The sequence below is a fragment of the Amborella trichopoda genome, chromosome 12 (genome assembly GCF_054954075.1).
Source record: "Amborella trichopoda isolate Santa Cruz 75 chromosome 12, AtrichopodaSantaCruz75HAP2 v2.0, whole genome shotgun sequence".
Taxonomy (NCBI): domain Eukaryota; kingdom Viridiplantae; phylum Streptophyta; class Magnoliopsida; order Amborellales; family Amborellaceae; genus Amborella; species Amborella trichopoda.
The window spans coordinates 38,009,363-38,026,534 of record NC_142347.1 but is presented as its reverse complement, the minus strand read 5'-3'; the positions used below and the strand labels follow the sequence as shown (position 1 = coordinate 38,026,534).

Below are 17,172 nucleotides of genomic sequence, written 5' to 3'. Positions count from 1 at the left end.
CTCAAAATAGGATGTCTTCGTAATTACATGAAATGGCATGCCTATTACCACCCACATGAGCCACCTCCTTTTGGCCATAACCCCAGAAAAACAAATGGACATGGTTTCGGTGAGTCAGCCAATGCCAAGGATGTATAAAAAAAATGTTGCATTCACTAAAAGTTGAAATTTTCGGTGAAGAAAGGAATTCCTAAAATAATATTTATATTTTTTGAAAAAAAATTCTAAGTTTAGATCATTTTCATGAATAACATCATTGAATTCTTAAATTTTGGATCCAAAATACATCTTTGAAATATAATTTGTACAGAGAGAATAACAGACACCAAACACTTCTACAAAAAGAACGGACAAAAGTTAAAAAAGAAAAAGAAAGGCTAAAGAAGAAACACAAAAAACATTGTCACATAAAGGTCAAGGCCACGAGCTCTGTTTCTCGACGCAAAAATGTCGAGGAAAGTTCCTGTGTCTTTGAGTGTTATTTAAGCAGTGGGGGCTTTTTAATTCATTGGGAGTTTTGTATCCTCCCACCAACACGATCAAGCTTCTCATATCCATTCACTCTCTCTCTCTCTCTCTCTCTCTCTCTCTACTCATATTTCAACTTTTGTTCCCACCCACCCCATCTTTTCGTTGTCCCTCTATTTTGGAAAACACGGCCTCTTCCCGGACTGCTTTTACTGATCTTCTTCCATTTTTTTCAGCCAAATACCCATAGATCTCGGCTATAAATTGAGACCCAACTTTCTGAAACCGTAAATCGAAAGACGGACGATCGGATCAGAGCTGGAAAACTGATTTTTTCGTCGGATTACTACTGTCGAAGTGATTGCGAAATCCTCGGGCTTCATATAATCAAAAGGTAATCTCTTGAATTTGACTCTGGTTTTTGTTTTGGTTCGGGCGATTATGAATTGTTTCTCTTCCTTTTGGGGATTTTTTCTTTTATTTGGGTGGCCTTAGGTTTGAATTTGGAAGTTTTTTTTAAAATTAAATGGGATGGAGTTTCTATAAGGCTTAGGCTTTATGAAAACAAAATAAAGCCTCACCACTCTAAGCAATAGTAATCTCCATTATGTCTCAAAAATCAATTTTGAACTGTAACTGTGAAATTTTGAAAACAAAAAAATTGTACAGATCTTGTGGATCTATGAGCATGTATTTTTAGTGTGAAATGGACGGTCTAAATAATTTATTACAATATATATTCTTTTTAAGGTTTGAAATCCTTTTTTTTTTTTTGTAATCCTAATGTTCAAGCCGGGAAGATCAATGTAAAGATTTTGCAGTACTTGATTCGTAATTTTCAATAAGTTATGAGCAGGCTTTACTTACTTTTCCAATTAAATGTTGGTTCAACCAACTCGTTTGGGACAGGCAACCAAGGTTTGGATAGGCAATAAAGTTTTTTTGGAATATTAAGAAAAATCTCTTTTATTTTGGGGTTTTAAAAATATTTTCATATTTTTATATTCTACACTTTCTATGGTGAATTTAGAATCTTAATTTTACATTTCTGCCGGGATATCTATGCTTGTCGCTCACTCATTAGCAAAAAGTAAAAATACAAATAATTTACATAAAAATAACCAAAATACCCTCATGAAGTTTTAAAATTGTAGAAAATTTTGGTTAATTTTTATTTATTTTAAAAACTATTTTAGCATTTTTTTTACTAATGTGAGATGATGATAAGAAATATAGACTCCTTTTGAGTTTAATCCAATATATAAAAGATAAAACTAAATACGATATTTACTAGAGAGAGTGGGACTTGTATATTAAATGTAAAATACTTGAGATTATTTTTAAATTTTAAAAAGGAATTTTTTTCAATTAATTTCTAGCTGTGGCTTTGAACGTTGGGGTACGTACGTGGATTTTGTGAATGGTTGGAGCTTGTTGCGTGTATCAAATTATGATTGTGATTTGTGACTGGACTTGGCAAAAAAAAAAGGGCAATATTTAAGAATAAAATGCCCCCTACTTGTATCAAATTAAGAATAAAATGCCCCCTACTTGTATCAAATTATGATTGTGACTTGTCACTAGACTTGGCAAAAAAAAAAAAGTCAATATTTAAGAATAAAATGGCCACCCACTTTCTTTGACCCGCACCAAGCGCGGGTAAAAGAGTTGGGTGTTGTAAAGTAGATCTCAGCATAAATTTTTTATCCCATCTTATCGTAAATCTTGAAAGAGAAGAATAGGAGAAAATGATTCATCTAGTAGATCCCAAATCATTGAGATAAAGTTTGAATGATAATGATGAATTGATCGAACTAATACTCCCCACCCTTTTTCTTCAATATTTTTTTTGGGTTAAAGTTTCTCTCTTTATTTCTCTCATTTTATTACTATTATGTTTGACCTAGCTTGTCAAGAAAACTGAGAATAAAATTATGATATCTCATGTTCCTCATAGTCATATGTAACCTAATTTTAATCCATATCACATAACATTGAACTATAGGCTAACCACTTCTATATCTTTGAAGCAAAAGTTTATGTAAGTGTGAGGCTCTAAAGTCTAAACAATCAAATTAAGGTGTACCTCAAAAATTTCACTAGAAGAGGTTATTTTGATGCCCAAAAATCTTGAAATTGATCATCTCGGCCTCAAGATGCATGAACATGAGAAAAAATAGATTTTAAGTTTAGGAAATAGTGCATCTTGTAATGCATTTTTGGACCGTCAATTTTCAAGACTTTCAAGTTTTCAAAGATCGGCTGGATCTACACCATTTTTTAAGCTTTAAATTTTATAATTAGATATGAATTTTTTTTTTGAGGCTATCACAAAGATTTGTAGCATCTAAAATACATTTCTCGATACTATTTAAAGGTGTGTCTTACTTTGATTGCTTAGAGCCTCGGCCTTATACAAACCGTAACCATGTATTGCCTCGGAAATTAGGGCTTGTTTGGTACATGCGACAATACTTCTGTGAAAATATTTTCCCGTGAAATAAGTCTCTTGGTTGAGCAAGTATGATACTTTTTTTTACGTCATTTGGTTACCAATTGGTGTGAAGATATGAGCTACTAGTAATTGGTGTGAAAAAACTACTGCGAAAGGTTTCTATACTTCCCCTACAGTATAGGAGATCTATGCTTCTTCGACCATCCAGCCGTCCAATTTTGATCAAGAGAGTCACTACTATTTGATCTTAGATCCGACATCTCAAAATAGTTTCTTTTTAGTTTTTTTTATACAAATTGTATAAATATAAAATTTGGTACGTGTCATCTTCTTATTGAGGTGTGCCTATAAAAAATATTAAAAATAATTTTTCAATAAAATATAATGACCAAAATACTTTTTGAATCTTTTAAGGGTACTTTGGTCATTTTATTTTATTGCGTATATTTGTTTTTTATATTTTTCGTTAGTGCAAGTTTAATAGAGGGTTGGACGTCCAAAATTTGTTGTTAAAATAGTTTATAGAAAAAGCTTTAAAAAAAAATTAGTATAAAGACGTGACATTGTGATTGGGGCAATCTTAGCTTTCCATTCAGAATGGGCGGTTAGAAAAGAAAAAGCATATAAGTTTTATGCTGTAGAAAATACACAAAAAGTTTGTCCAAAACTTCGACACCTAATCACATGAGAGCTCAATACCAAATATACGTTAACATTTATTAGGGCAACGTCACTGCATTACTCAGAGTCTGGACTCACAAGCGCTTATATGTATCTATATAGAATAGGCTAGAAAGAGGTGAAGTCCATGGTTCTTTCATCATATAGCATATGCTAGAAATAGGTGAAGTATATGGTACTTTGAGTTTGATACCCCCATTTGAGGATTAAAAGAATAAAACTCATACCTCTTTCTCTATCTTTTTTGATCTCTTTCTCTCGGTCACTCTCTCCAACCCAATTGGACCTCTTTCCCTCCTAAGAGAGATTTGTTTAGATGGTGGGGAGTGAGAGGTACAGGCATTTTGAATGATAGCTCTTTATTTTATTTTTGGATACGGTTATTATGTCGGTCGACCTGCATAGTAACTTGGGGTCACTCCAACCATTCAATAAAAATATTTAATATTGTCAAAAGAAAAATACGGCCACTCATTACATTATCGATTAAAAGTTGGATTTCAATTTATTGGACGGTGAGCAGCACATGTCTTTTGTTTTTTATTAGACATTAAATAATTGTTGGGTCGGCATCGGGCCACCCGGCCGGCCTAGAAAAAGTAGGGCTTCGGCCACAAACCCTAGCCCAAGTGCTTGGCTAGGGTTAGTGTTGGCCCGATTTGGCCAAACTTTTTTTTTTGTTTTTTTAATTTTTTTTTATTTTTTTCATTTATTTTTTTTGCTTGGTTCGGTCCAGCGTGGCTGTAACAGGGCCAAGGCTAGCCCTATACCACATAATGGGGTCTAAGGGCGTGGCCTGGTTCAGCCCTATTCTTTTAGCGTTTCTTGTTAATTTTGCTTTTATTTGGCTGACCCCGAGCCACACAAAGCTAGGGCCGAGCCTAAGCCAGCCCCATGGGCACTGGGCGGGGCTAGGGTTATGGCTGGCCCAGCCCATTACCGGCCCTAATTTTCTATATATGGAACTTTTTATCAAAAAAGGAAATACTGGAGAGAATGTAAGGAAATTTGTGAGTGTGTTGACATGCTCAAGAAGCATGTGAGCAAAAGAGAAATCTTTAAGAAAATTGTGAGAGGTCGAACTCATAGCCATAAAAAAAATCCAAAAAAAACAGAAAAAAAAGGGGGAAATAAAAAAAATAGTGAGGAAGCAGTTAGGTGATGGCTTCTATGGAAAAAAATCCTTAAATTAGATAAAGACAGGGTGCAGTCCCCCTAGAGTCACAAAGGGCACTCTCCCTTCTTAACCAAAACATTAATTTTCTTTCCCTAAAATGAGAGAAACGAAAAAGAAAAAACATTCATGCCCACTCAGTCCACCAACCCCCACAGGACCACCCGCCTCTCATACCTTAAAAGCCAACCATCCCCACGGAAAGGACATGTTAATTTGTTACACCCACCTCCAACTTTCTCCACAAGAAAGAGCATCACAAAATATATGTGTATTTTTATATAAGGGAAAAGTTTATATAGAGCCGAGGCTCTAAACAATCAATTTTGAGTCTATCTCAAAATTTGCACTAGAAGAGGTTTTTTTGATACTCAAATTGAACATCTCGACATCAAGATGTATGGACAGGAGAAAAAAATGGATTTTAAGTTATGAAAATAGTGCATTTTGTAACGTATTTTTGGATCGTCAAATTTTAAGATTTTCAAGTTTTCATAGATCTGTCGATCTATACTATTTTGAAGCTTTAAACTTTATAAATAAAAATAAAAGTATATTTTAAGGCTATCACAAAGATTTTCTGTATTGAAACCATATTTCTCCATACTATTTGAAGGTAGGCTCAAAGTTGATTGTTTACAGCCTAGGCTCTATACAAACTGCATCCTTTATATAATTAGTATTTCCTTGTTTCTCACCCCTCTCATTGTCTCTGACTTAACAGTAGAGGAAAGGCAAGGAGATAGTGAAGGAAAAGATGATTATCACAGTGAAGGGGTCGACAATGGTGCGCCCGGCTCAGCAAACGCCGAGGATTGCACTGTGGAACTCCAATGTGGACTTGGTGGTTCCGAGAATGCATACACCAAGTGTGTATTTCTACAGACCAAATGGTGCACCCAATTTCTTTGATACGCAAGTGTTGAAAGAAGCCTTGAGCAGGGCTCTTGTTCCCTTCTATCCAATGGCTGGGCGTTTGAGGAGAGATGAAGATGGGCGCATCGAAATAGACTGTGATGGTCAAGGAGTGCTCTTTGTGGAGGCCTACACAGACTCAGTTGTTGATGATTTTGGGGATTTTGCTCCAACTATGGAGCTTAAGCAGCTTCTACCAAAGGTTAATTACACAGAGGATATCTCGGCTTATCCCTTGCTTGTTCTTCAGGTAATTTCTTGTCTGGTTTTTGTTTCCCTCTCTAGTGGCTTATCCTTTTTTTCTCTCCATGTGTTGTCTTTTTTTATTCTTGCATGTTTGGTTGGTCTCTCTCTGAAATCGGCCGTTTGGGGCCTGGTATTTGCAAAACCTGGTTATGTATCAAGTTGTGGGTATATAAATTTCCTGTAAAACATGATTTAAGAATCAATGTCGTTATGCATCAAATGGTGGGTATATAAATTTCCTGTAAAACGTGGTTTAAAAATTAATGTTGTTTGAGTACTTTTCTGAATTAACCTGGAACACCCTGTAACAAATTCTTTGTTTGGTTCATCTAACTGTAAAATCATGACAATATAATATTATTATACTAAAATATAATAATATTAATATTAATGGTATTGACATTCTTTTATAGAAAATAATAATGATAATATCAACAATAATAACAATAACCATCGTCATCGTCATCCTAATTATAATAACGAAATATCTTTTTATTAGTATAATAATTACATTATACTATTATTATACAACAATAACAATAATCATTATCATCAACATCCTAATTATAATAATAGTATAATAATAAAATATCATTTTATTAGTATAACAATTATATTATACTCTTATTACACTTTCATAATATCTCTAGGCTCGACCCCATCCTTCAACCTAATATAGTCTCCTGCCCTCTGAACCAATGCTTGACATATCTGCTTTTTCTTAAAAGATATTAAGCAAAAGAAATGGACTTGCACAAAGCCATAAAGATCATGATAGTCTCAATATATTTAAATAATTATTAGTTCAATAATAAATATTTAAAATAACCATAATAATGATGATAAAGATAATAATAACAATAATAACACTAATAAGAATAATAAAATATACAATATTTTAATATTCACATAATATGAGATTAATATATTATGATAATAACATAATATTGTAATACATTATATTAATATAATGATATTAATAAATATTATAATAAAATATACATTATTTTAATATTCAAATAATATGATATTAATATATTATGCTAATAACATAATATTAATTAAAAATATAAACTAATGTTATACGTTATGATTACAATATAACATTATTATATTAATACTAATATTAATAATATTGATGATATTTTACGATAAATATTTGAAATAATAATAATAATAATTGTAATGAAATAACAATAATAGCAAATATTAAATATAACAAATTATAAATATAAAATAATATCATTATTGTGAGGAGAGAGAGCCAAAAAGGAGAGGAAGCACATGCCCCACTGCAAAAGCTAGCTTTTTTAAAACCTTGTATTTGTTTATTCTAAGTTTTTTTTACTCATTCTATGTTTTTTTTTGAATGAGCAAATCTTGGAAATGAGTGGTTTTGAGGATGTGGATATCTAAGATATGATATTGAAAACTACAACCTTGAGAACTACTCTCAACCACCGTAGTCCATCAAAATCTAGATATACAAAACCTGTATTTGCATATCCTAGAGCCCCAAATAACCCATAAAAATAGTGGTTATGGGGAAAGATTTGGGACATGGAGGAGCTGCTATTAGCGAAAAGGAAATGAAATTTTTAAAAATGCTTATATAGAAAGAGACTGTGACCTTCCCTCACAAAAGGGTTACAAACACATCCAATAACAAACAAAAAAAAAAAAAACGGAAGAAGTTTATATATTGTTGCAGCCTTATACTATTAAAGTTAGGTGAACATAAAAAATGTAATATAAAATAATATCCCAAATCGGAAAACATTTTACTTCTATAAAGGATAAAAGAAATTCAATTATTAAAAATAAAAATAGTGCATCTCGTAACAAGTTATCTGGACTCAAGTGTTCATGATTTGTACCATTTTGGAAATTTGAAGTTTCATAATTAACATTGAACATAGATTTTTCAAGGCATCATGAAGCTTCTTACACAGTTACACTAATACTACATTTTCTAACAAAATGTGCAGGTGTGGTCGCCCATAAAAGAAGAAAAAACAAAAAAAAAAAAAAAAAAAAAAAAGAAAAAGAAACTTATCAATCACACTTAAGAGTTGTACTATTTAACTTTTTGTCTTCTAATCTAATTATTTCAAGTAGGTATTGTTTTGGGGGGGAATTTGTCAAAATTAAATATGCGAAAAGTTTATATAGAGCCTATTTAACTTTTTATCTTCTAATCTAATTATTTCAAGTAGTTATTGTTTTGTGGGGGGGGGTGGGGATTTGTCAAAATTAAATGTGGGGGGGGGGGGGGGGGGGGGGGGGGGGGGGGGATTTGTCAAAATTAAATATGGGAAAAGTTTATATAGAGCCGAGGTTCTAAATAATAAAATAAGAGCCTACATCAAAAATTTCACTAGAAGAAGTTGTTTTGATGCTCAAATTGACCATCTCGACATTAAAAATGTATGGACATCAGAAAAAAATGGATTTCAAATTTTATAAATGGTATTTTTTGTAACGCATTTTTGGGCTGTCACTTTTCAAGATTTTCAAGTTTTCATAGATCTGACGATCTACACTATTTTTGAAGTTTTAAACTTTATAAATAAAGATGAAAATATATTTTAAGGCTATCACAAAGATTTCCAGTATTGAAACCACATTTCTTGATACTATTTGAAGGTAGGCTCTAATTTGATTCTTTGGAGCCGAGGCTCTACACAAACCATGCCCATTAAATATTTAACGTCTTTTGATTTAATTCAAATTACATGAGATTTTGAGTTGGAACAGTAAACAGAGGATACAATTTTGAATACTTAAAAAGTGAGGTGGTATATTATGATAAATTTCTCTTTTCTATTAATTTTCAAATAGCCCATGGTAGTATTTTATAAACGAAAAGTGTAAAAAAAGCATCATTTAGTTTTAGTACAAGGTGGTTATAGGTTATAATCATACTTGTCCATCAAATTTAAATTATTAGAAAAGTGTCATTGACTAGAATCAACTTTTTAGGTGCAATATTAAAAAACTGTAGAACCACATGTGGTGGGGTGCATCATAAATTTTATCAGCCGTTAAATGTGGTTAATGGTACCCTCAGAGCTTCTTTTTTTCAAAGTTTGTGATTGAACCTGTGTTCAAGATTGGTCCGGACGAGGTTTGGTTTAATCAAAATTGAAGAGACCTTTAAATTTATTTAGATTTAAAATATATTAATAATTAAAAATAATAAAATATAAGGTACCTGTTCAGCGCAAGTGTCCCCCAACGTTCTCAATCCCACCCATCTTCCAAGACATGATAAGAGATGCAAAGAGATGATAGGAGATGCAAAAATAGATCATTGGAGTGGTATTAGTGTGAGTGTCTTTGGTTCATATCAATGATTTTAGACAGGCATTGGGTTCTGAGTAAACTGGCAGAGTGACCAAAAAAAAGTCAAGATAAAAATTTAATTTTTTTAAAATAATGAAATAAAAATTTTTAAAGTGAAATAAAATAAAAAACAAGACTAGCTTAAAATAATTTTTTTAAAAAATAATAAAATATAGATTTAAAAAATATTAATTCGTGATTTGAGATATTTAAAAAATAATAAAAAAGAGAAAACTATTAAATTGGAACATGTCACAAGAAAAACTCACAAATAAAAAAAAAAAACCCCCAAATTGCATGAATAATTGTTATACACTAATTCCAGTTTTTTTACAAATTTTTCCATTTTTTTTTTTTAAAAGAGCCGGAGTTTTACCTCAATACTTGGGTTAGCAAGGGACCAAGTCCTCTACTCGGACTTGACGGAGCCCTTGAACACTAGAATTTGTTTTATCGTTGTTGATTCAAAGTTAATCGCTAAGATGGATTTCAAATTGGAATATAGAAAGAGACCATTTATCTTTGAGAAAGGTTTAAAATTAGGGCATATCTCAAAATTTCCACTAGAAGAGGTTGTTTTGATGCTTAAATTGATCACTTTAAGATGCATGGACTTGAGAAAAAAATGGATTTCAAGTTTTGAAAATAGTGTATCTTGTAGTGCATATTTGGACCGTCAATTTTCAAGATTTTCAAGTTTTCATAGATCGACTCGATCTACACTATTTTTGAAGCTTTAAATTTTATAATTAGAGATGAAAATATATTTTACGGCTATCAAAAAGTTTTCTAGTATTGAAACCACATTTTTTTATACTATTTGAAGGTGCATTTTAATTTGATTATTTAGAGCCTTGCCTTTGTACAAACTGCACCCTTTATCTTTTGTATAAAAAGGTCACGATCACACTTGTCCCTTAAATTTCAAAATAGGTGCATGTAAAAGTGTCCCTAAATAGACACATAGTTGAAAAAAAATTATCGGACTTTGTCACTCACCCTAAGACATCCAATATGACATCTAATGAGTTGGAATGGTTGTGATCTCTTTTTAAATTTGGATTATGTTAGAGTATTTATACATACTTAATGTACTCAACGTTTTTGGATACTCAATACGTCCACTATGTAATAATATTTTTTCCTAGGGATAAAATTGAAATTTTTTATAGAACAAAGAGTATTTATTATTTATAGTGGATGATGACATCATGAAGTTATGATTGTTTTTTAACCACTAATAAATGCCATTAATTTTTTATAAAAATATATATCCTACTCCTTTTAATTACAAAAAATACCCTTATTTCAAAAAATTATATGCAACACAAGAGTGTATAAGTACCCAAAAAATAGTTGAGAAGATTAAGTAAATCTCACTAATATGGATTTTAAAAGTCCACGTATAACCCATCCTTTACTATTTAATTTTCACTCACAAGGAAAGATAAAGGATCTTTTAGTGCGAAAGAACAATTTTTATAGCGCAAGAGTAAAAAAATTGTGGTTGAGCACTCCCAAGTTTGTTTGAAATCTTCAACAAAATTTTTGGGATAATAAGTAGCATTTGAAATCCATCTCCGGCGTGGGTCTTGACTCGGCCCTAGATCGGGCCGAGTAACTCGGCGAGTGGAATCGGCCGAATAGTGTGTAAGTAAAAAAACAAAAAACCCTCTTCATCATCATCATCATCAAAGCCTTTTCATAACTATTTAGAGTCGATTACACAAATTCAGGTATGCAATTTTGCTCTTTCAAGTGTCATTCTCTCAATAAGGCTATAAGTTCACATATTTTTTCTCACTACTTCTAACCATATCCTGCTTTCCATTTGAATCAACTCACAACTCCGAACAGGTGCCGTACTATGGTCCTCATAGCTGTGAAATGAAAGTTTATATTGTATATCCGATTAATATAAGGTTATATTGTAATCAGTAAATATGGGAAGGGTTGGATATTGTGGCTTCTATTTTATGGGAAGTCTGAGTATAGTTTAGATGTTTATGATTTAGTTTCTATTAGTGTCATTTGTAATTTGTCTATAAAGACAAATCTGTTTATTCATATCAATTAATGGACACCGAGTCTCTTCTGAGAAACCTGAGACTTTTTCACATGGTATCAGAGTCAGATTCATATTCTTCATGTCCATTCCTCGTCCCTGAAGTATTGAAGCCGATTTTCAAGATGAGTCTCTTGCTCACCCAGTCTGTGCAACTTTTGTTGAGTCGTTTTCGACTCTCTAATGAGTCGTTTTTTACTTTTTGATCTGTCTTCCCTGTCGAGTCGTATTTTGACTCTCTGATCTATCTCTCTGCTGAGTCGTGTTTTGACTCTTTGATCTGTTTGATCTTTTTCGAGAGTTCTTGAAGCCATATGTTCTCGAGGTTTGTTGATTCGCCACTGCTTTTTGTGCTTGTTGATCAAACAATCTGAGTATGCGTCTGAAGATTCAACTGCTTGTTTCCACGACTTGGTGTTCAAACTCCAGCTGCTCTCTTTCATAACATCTTGAGTTTGAGGAGGAATGTGAAATGAAAGTATATACTGTATATCCGATTAATATAGAAAGTGTATATTGTAATCAGTAAATGTGGAAAGGATAGGATATTGTGTCTTGTATTTTATGGTAAGTCTGAGTATAGTTTAAGTGTCTATAATTTAGTTTCTATTAGTGTTTAATTTGTTTATAAAAGATAAGTCTGTATATTCATATCAATTAATAGACACCTAGTCTCTTCAGAAAAACATGAGACTCTTCACAATAGCCGGCCCACCTAAGTATAGTTTCTCTCATTTTAGCGTCTATTGAAGACACACTTAAGTTCTCGCAAATTTATTCATTTTGAATTATATTCCTTTTTGACTTGCTACTCTTTCATATCTACACTCATCCTACTATTTCTTGACCGCCTAATATTTCGTCTCATAAAGTAAAGTTGGTCTCACATCTATCTTATAAAACTTGCCCTTCAACTTCATTAGTATGTGGCGATCACATAAAATTCCAGTTGCACATTTCCACTTTGCCCACCCAACTTATGACATATTTTTCAATATATAAAAAAAAAGTTAAAAAATATAATAAATATAATAAAATCACATAAAAAGTCCAAATAAGCTGAAAAAAATATGAAATATGGATCTAGAAAAAAATGATTTGCAGTTGGGTAGACATTTAGAAAAATCTAAAGAAAATGACAATATAAAAAATAAGAAAAGTTCAAAAATTCAAATTACATATATAAAATGTATTTACTGATTCCACCATTAAATATGTATTTTGTAATTTTGTGTTTATTTGTTTAGTTAACTTGAGGTGCAACGAGTATGCTCAGCAAGAAGCGGAAATTGAGGGGACATGGCCGAGTTTTATGTTTGAAATAAATACAACTCCAAGACAAAATATGGGGCCACAATGGACCAATGTTTAAAAACCGGGGATACCGAACTGAGCATCTGGCTCGTCCGCGTCAGAAGATCCAACATGGCGAGTCAACACTTTGGACTTGGGTAACAAAAAACCAAAAAAAGAAAAGAAAAAAAAAGAAAAAAAAAAGGAAAATGGTCAAAAAATAAAAAGGGCAAAAAGCATAGAAAAAAATCATAAGATGAAACGTTATTAATATTAAGGTTTTCTATTAACGTTAAACAAAAGGTAATTGTTGTAGGAGGATTCGAACCTCCACCACTCGGGAAACAAGAAGACTCTCTTGTCCCGCCAATCGCTATTTAAAAACGTAAATGATATTAAACATAAAACTTTTTTGTGTATTTTGCTTTTTGTCTCTTTGCCGGATAGCTGGCAAAACCCAGATCGGGATCGATAGGTGTAATCTACTTCCTAGATCCACCATGTAAAACATTTTTTCATATCAAGAATGAAGGGAAATCTTGTTTTTGCGACTTTAGTGATATTTGGTTAAATTTTTTTATTTGATTCCACCAAAAAATGGAGCATAAATGTGCTGCGTCAGTGTACTTAAAAAATGCTTTTACTCATGATTAGTAGGCTGTCCAGAGTCGAGACACACCATAAAATGGCAAGCCTCTCTCTCTCATATACATAAACACAAATGCACGCCCGCACGCACACACCCATACAAATACACCCATCCTCATATTAGGACACATTGCCACTTTCCGCACATTAGCAGCCAATTGTCAACACAGACTTATAGACTTTCCGATCGTAGATGGATCACATTTATCACAAATCTAACATGGTAGCAAGTACACTTGCCAAGAAGGAAATGTCTCTTTCTAACGCTACAGTTTAGCATTTTAGATCTCCTGATTTTATTTTTGTCTTTATTTATTGATTTGGCACAATTGTCCTATGTTGTTAAAATATGATTTGTATTTTCTCCATTTTTATTTAATAAAAAATGTGTAATTGACATGCACACAAAAAAAAAAGAAAAAAAAGAGAGACATTACCGCTGTATGTGCATGTTTGTGTGTCATGAAGAGACTGGAGCTCTCTTCATCACTTTCTATAGCGAGTCACACATAACTCGCCAAAGGTGTCCTCTATGGTTGATGCTATTTCAAGCTACCGAAATCTCAATCTTGAACTCAAAAAGCCAGTTTCTCTCCTCTCTCTCCGACTTATACCTGCTGCAAGTTCGCTAACCCTGCGAATGCTCGTCCCCTTCCACAGGTGACCTTCTTCAAGTGTGGCGGAGTCTCCCTCGGTGTGGGCATGCAGCATCACGTGGCTGATGGAGCCTCTGGCCTCCATTTTATCAATGCGTGGTCAGACCTCACCCGTGGCCTACCCCTCTCCGAACCTCACCCTTTCATCGATCGCACCCTCCTCCGTGCCCGCGACCCCCCAACTCCCCTTTTCTCCCACATTGAATACCAACCCCCACCTCCAATGAAAAGACCCCCCTCCGAACCCCCTTCTTCCCCATCTGTCGCCATCTTCACCCTCACCCGTGCACAGCTTGATACATTGAAGTCTCGTGCCAGGGACTCCGGCAGCCCTTCCACATACAGCTCATATGAGATGTTAGCAGGCCACGTGTGGCGGTGCTCATGCAAGGCGCGAAACCTCCCTGATGATCAGCTTACAAAGATGTACATTGCCACCGATGGTCGCTCCAGATTGAGGCCGCTTCTGCCTGCAGGATACTTTGGGAATGTGATTTTCACTGCAACACCGATCGCCGTCGCCGGCGACTTGATGTCAAGGCCGGCTTACGTAGCTGCCGGCTGCATACGTCAGGCATTGGCGAGGATGGATGATGATTATCTCCGATCGGCATTGGATTATCTCGAAATCCAGCCTGATTTGGGGGCCCTGGTAAGAGGAGCCCACACATTTAGGTGCCCCAACATTGGGATCACTAGTTGGGCAAGGTTGCCAATACATGATGCTGATTTTGGGTGGGGGAGGCCTGTGTTCATGGGGCCTGGGGGAATTGCTTATGAGGGGTTGGCCTTTGTGTTGCCCAGCCCTAGTGGTGATGGGAGTCTATCTTTGGCAATTTCATTGCAGGCTGATCATATGGTGCTTTTCAAGAAGTATTTCTATGATATATGAACAAATTTTTTCCTTTTCCATGAAATTATTTTGAACTTGGTTATTGTGTACTACATATACATGGAAACTGGGTCATATGAATGTTTTAAGATTGTTGAGTATTGGGAGAGGTTTGAGGGAAACTGGTTCATATGAATGTTTAAGATTGTTGAGTATTGGGAGAGTTTTGAGGCTGAAGGGTTGCCATTGGGTTGCTGAATTTGTAAGAAATCTTGTTGCCATTTGCTCAAGGAAGAAATCTTGTTGCCATTTGCTCAAGGCAAGCATAAAAGAAATTTTTGTTAATAATACTGTCTCCACTCTTTTGCATGTCCATGTTTTCTCTTCCAATGCTCACTATTATTGTTTTCCAAACTAAGGGTGAAGAAGAATACTAGTGACAGAGAGACAATAGAGTACTGGTTACAGTTAGGTCTGTTAACGGTCCGGCATGGGCCAGGACTGATTTCAGGCCTGTTCCGGGCTTTGGGTTTGCGAGGCCAAGCCCGGCAAGCTCAAAACGTATTAAGACCCAGCCTAAATAAAATCCCAGCCCAGCCTATATTTAAGATCTTTTTTTTTTTTTTTTTTTAAATCTTCACACTTTTTTCATTTTTAGTAAGTAATAAATATAGAAAATAAATAGATGCTAAAATATTTTTTAGAAAATTTAAAATCTATTCTCTCTCTAAACCCAATCTGCCTTTTTCTCTCAAAAAACATTTTCTCTTTATTTAAAAACCCAATCTCTCTCTCTCTCTCTCTCTCTAAAAACTAATGCTCTCTCTAAAAGCACAATATCTTTTTCTTTCAAAAAACCCAATTTTTTTTTATGTCTAAAAACCTATTCTCACTCTAGAAATCCAATCTCTCTCTTTCTAAAAACCCATTCTCTTATAGAAAGTCAATATCTTTTGCTCTCTACAAATCTATTCTCTCTTTAAAAACTCAATCTCTCTTTGTATTTCTAAAAACCTATTCTCTCTCTAGAAACCCAATCTCCCTTTCTCTCTCTAGAATCCAATCTCTCTTTCTCTCTCTAAAAATTCATTCTCTTTAAAAACTCAATCTCTCTCTAAAAACCTGCTCTCCATTACTATCTCTAAAAACACATTCTCTTTCTAAGAATACATTCTCTCTCCAAAAACTCGTGCTCTATCTCTCTAGAAACCCAATATCTTATTCTCTCTCTAAAACCGCAATCTCTCTCTCTTTGAAAACCTTATCTGTCTCTCTAAAACCCTCTCTCTAGAAACCCAATCTCTCTTTTTCTCTCTAAAAAATATATTAGCATATATATATTTTCTTGTTTACAACCAAAAAAAGGTTTGAAGATGGATATAAAAAAAGAGACAGAAAAAAACTTCATAATGGCCCGGCTTAGGCAAAGCCTGGCCCAATATAGTCTTAATTACCTAGGGTAGTAAAAAATCCACATCAAGCCCTTGCCCAACTTGAGATGACAATGGGATTTATGAGATGAAAAAGGGGATTCAATTGGGAAGATGAGGGAGGTCAAAGGTTCAATCCTTGAAGTTGTCCCAAAAAATCAAACAAGCTGATTTACCCTCCCTTTCTTTTGCTAATTATGTTGGCATTTCCTACACTAAATAGTGTTGTAGAGAAGGCTTTAAATTCTCTCGATTATCGTGCAGATCTTAAAAGCCGGTGGAAATTCTTCTTCCCCTTTTTTTTATATGGGCATGTAATATGGTTAGGATCAGGGTTTTAAAAAACGCCAAGTTGAACTGGACTAGTCCGGTTCGACTCGATAATTGTTCGAAGACGTACCGGTTCTGCACATAAAACGAGAATCGCCGGTGTCTAGAGAGAACCGGGCTATTCCCAATAGTAGACTCGCGATTCCGTCCGAGTCACGAGGAAGAATACGGGTTGCACAGTATTTTTCACGATATTTCGATTTTTTTTGTCATTTTGTGATCGATTTTCAACGTTTTCAGCCTTATGAACGACGCTTACAGACTTTAATTCAAATTTCGAATCATTTTTACTAAATAAAACGAATTAAAACCACCGTTTTTTATCAACAAATTTGGATCGAAGAGTGAGTTTTAGGGTTTCCGCCATTTCAGTGGTTTCAATTGAAATAAAGCTTCATTTTTTGTAAAATTTCAGGCTGAGTGATTGTAAGAGTGTTGGTCAGAATTTTGTGTTCATAATTTGTGATTATCTTGGAGGAATACATATCAATTTTGAGTTTGAAGGCACAGATACACGAAGAACAGGTAAAAACTCTGTTTTTTTTTTTTTCCGCCATGCGATCAAATCGAGTCAATATTTTACAAATCATGTATTAAATTTATAGGGTTTTGATTCTTTGTAGTGTTGCTTATC

General features: G+C 33.9%; 1 protein-coding gene across 1 annotated transcript; it reads left to right on the top strand.

Annotated features, from left to right (window-relative positions):
• The first annotated feature begins 757 nt into the window (after window positions 1–757).
• On the top strand, window positions 758–15,151 carry LOC18421796 (shikimate O-hydroxycinnamoyltransferase). Its single transcript, XM_088853669.1, has 3 exons — window positions 758–862; window positions 5,503–5,943; window positions 13,951–15,151. The coding sequence occupies exons 2-3, from the start codon at window positions 5,536–5,538 to the stop codon at window positions 14,836–14,838; spliced, it is 1,296 nt and encodes a 431-aa protein (XP_088709795.1). The 5' UTR covers window positions 758–862; window positions 5,503–5,535; the 3' UTR covers window positions 14,839–15,151.
• Window positions 15,152–17,172: the final 2,021 nt, after the last annotated feature.

Bases quoted from the DNA above. Each gene is read 5' to 3' on its own strand.
- LOC18421796 (XM_088853669.1), top strand. From the start codon at position 5,536: ATGATTATCACAGTGAAGGGGTCGACAATGGTGCGCCCGGCTCAGCAA. The intron at 5,944-13,950 runs GTAATTTCTTGT...CCCCTTCCACAG, and splicing joins ATCCCTTGCTTGTTCTTCAG to GTGACCTTCTTCAAGTGTGG.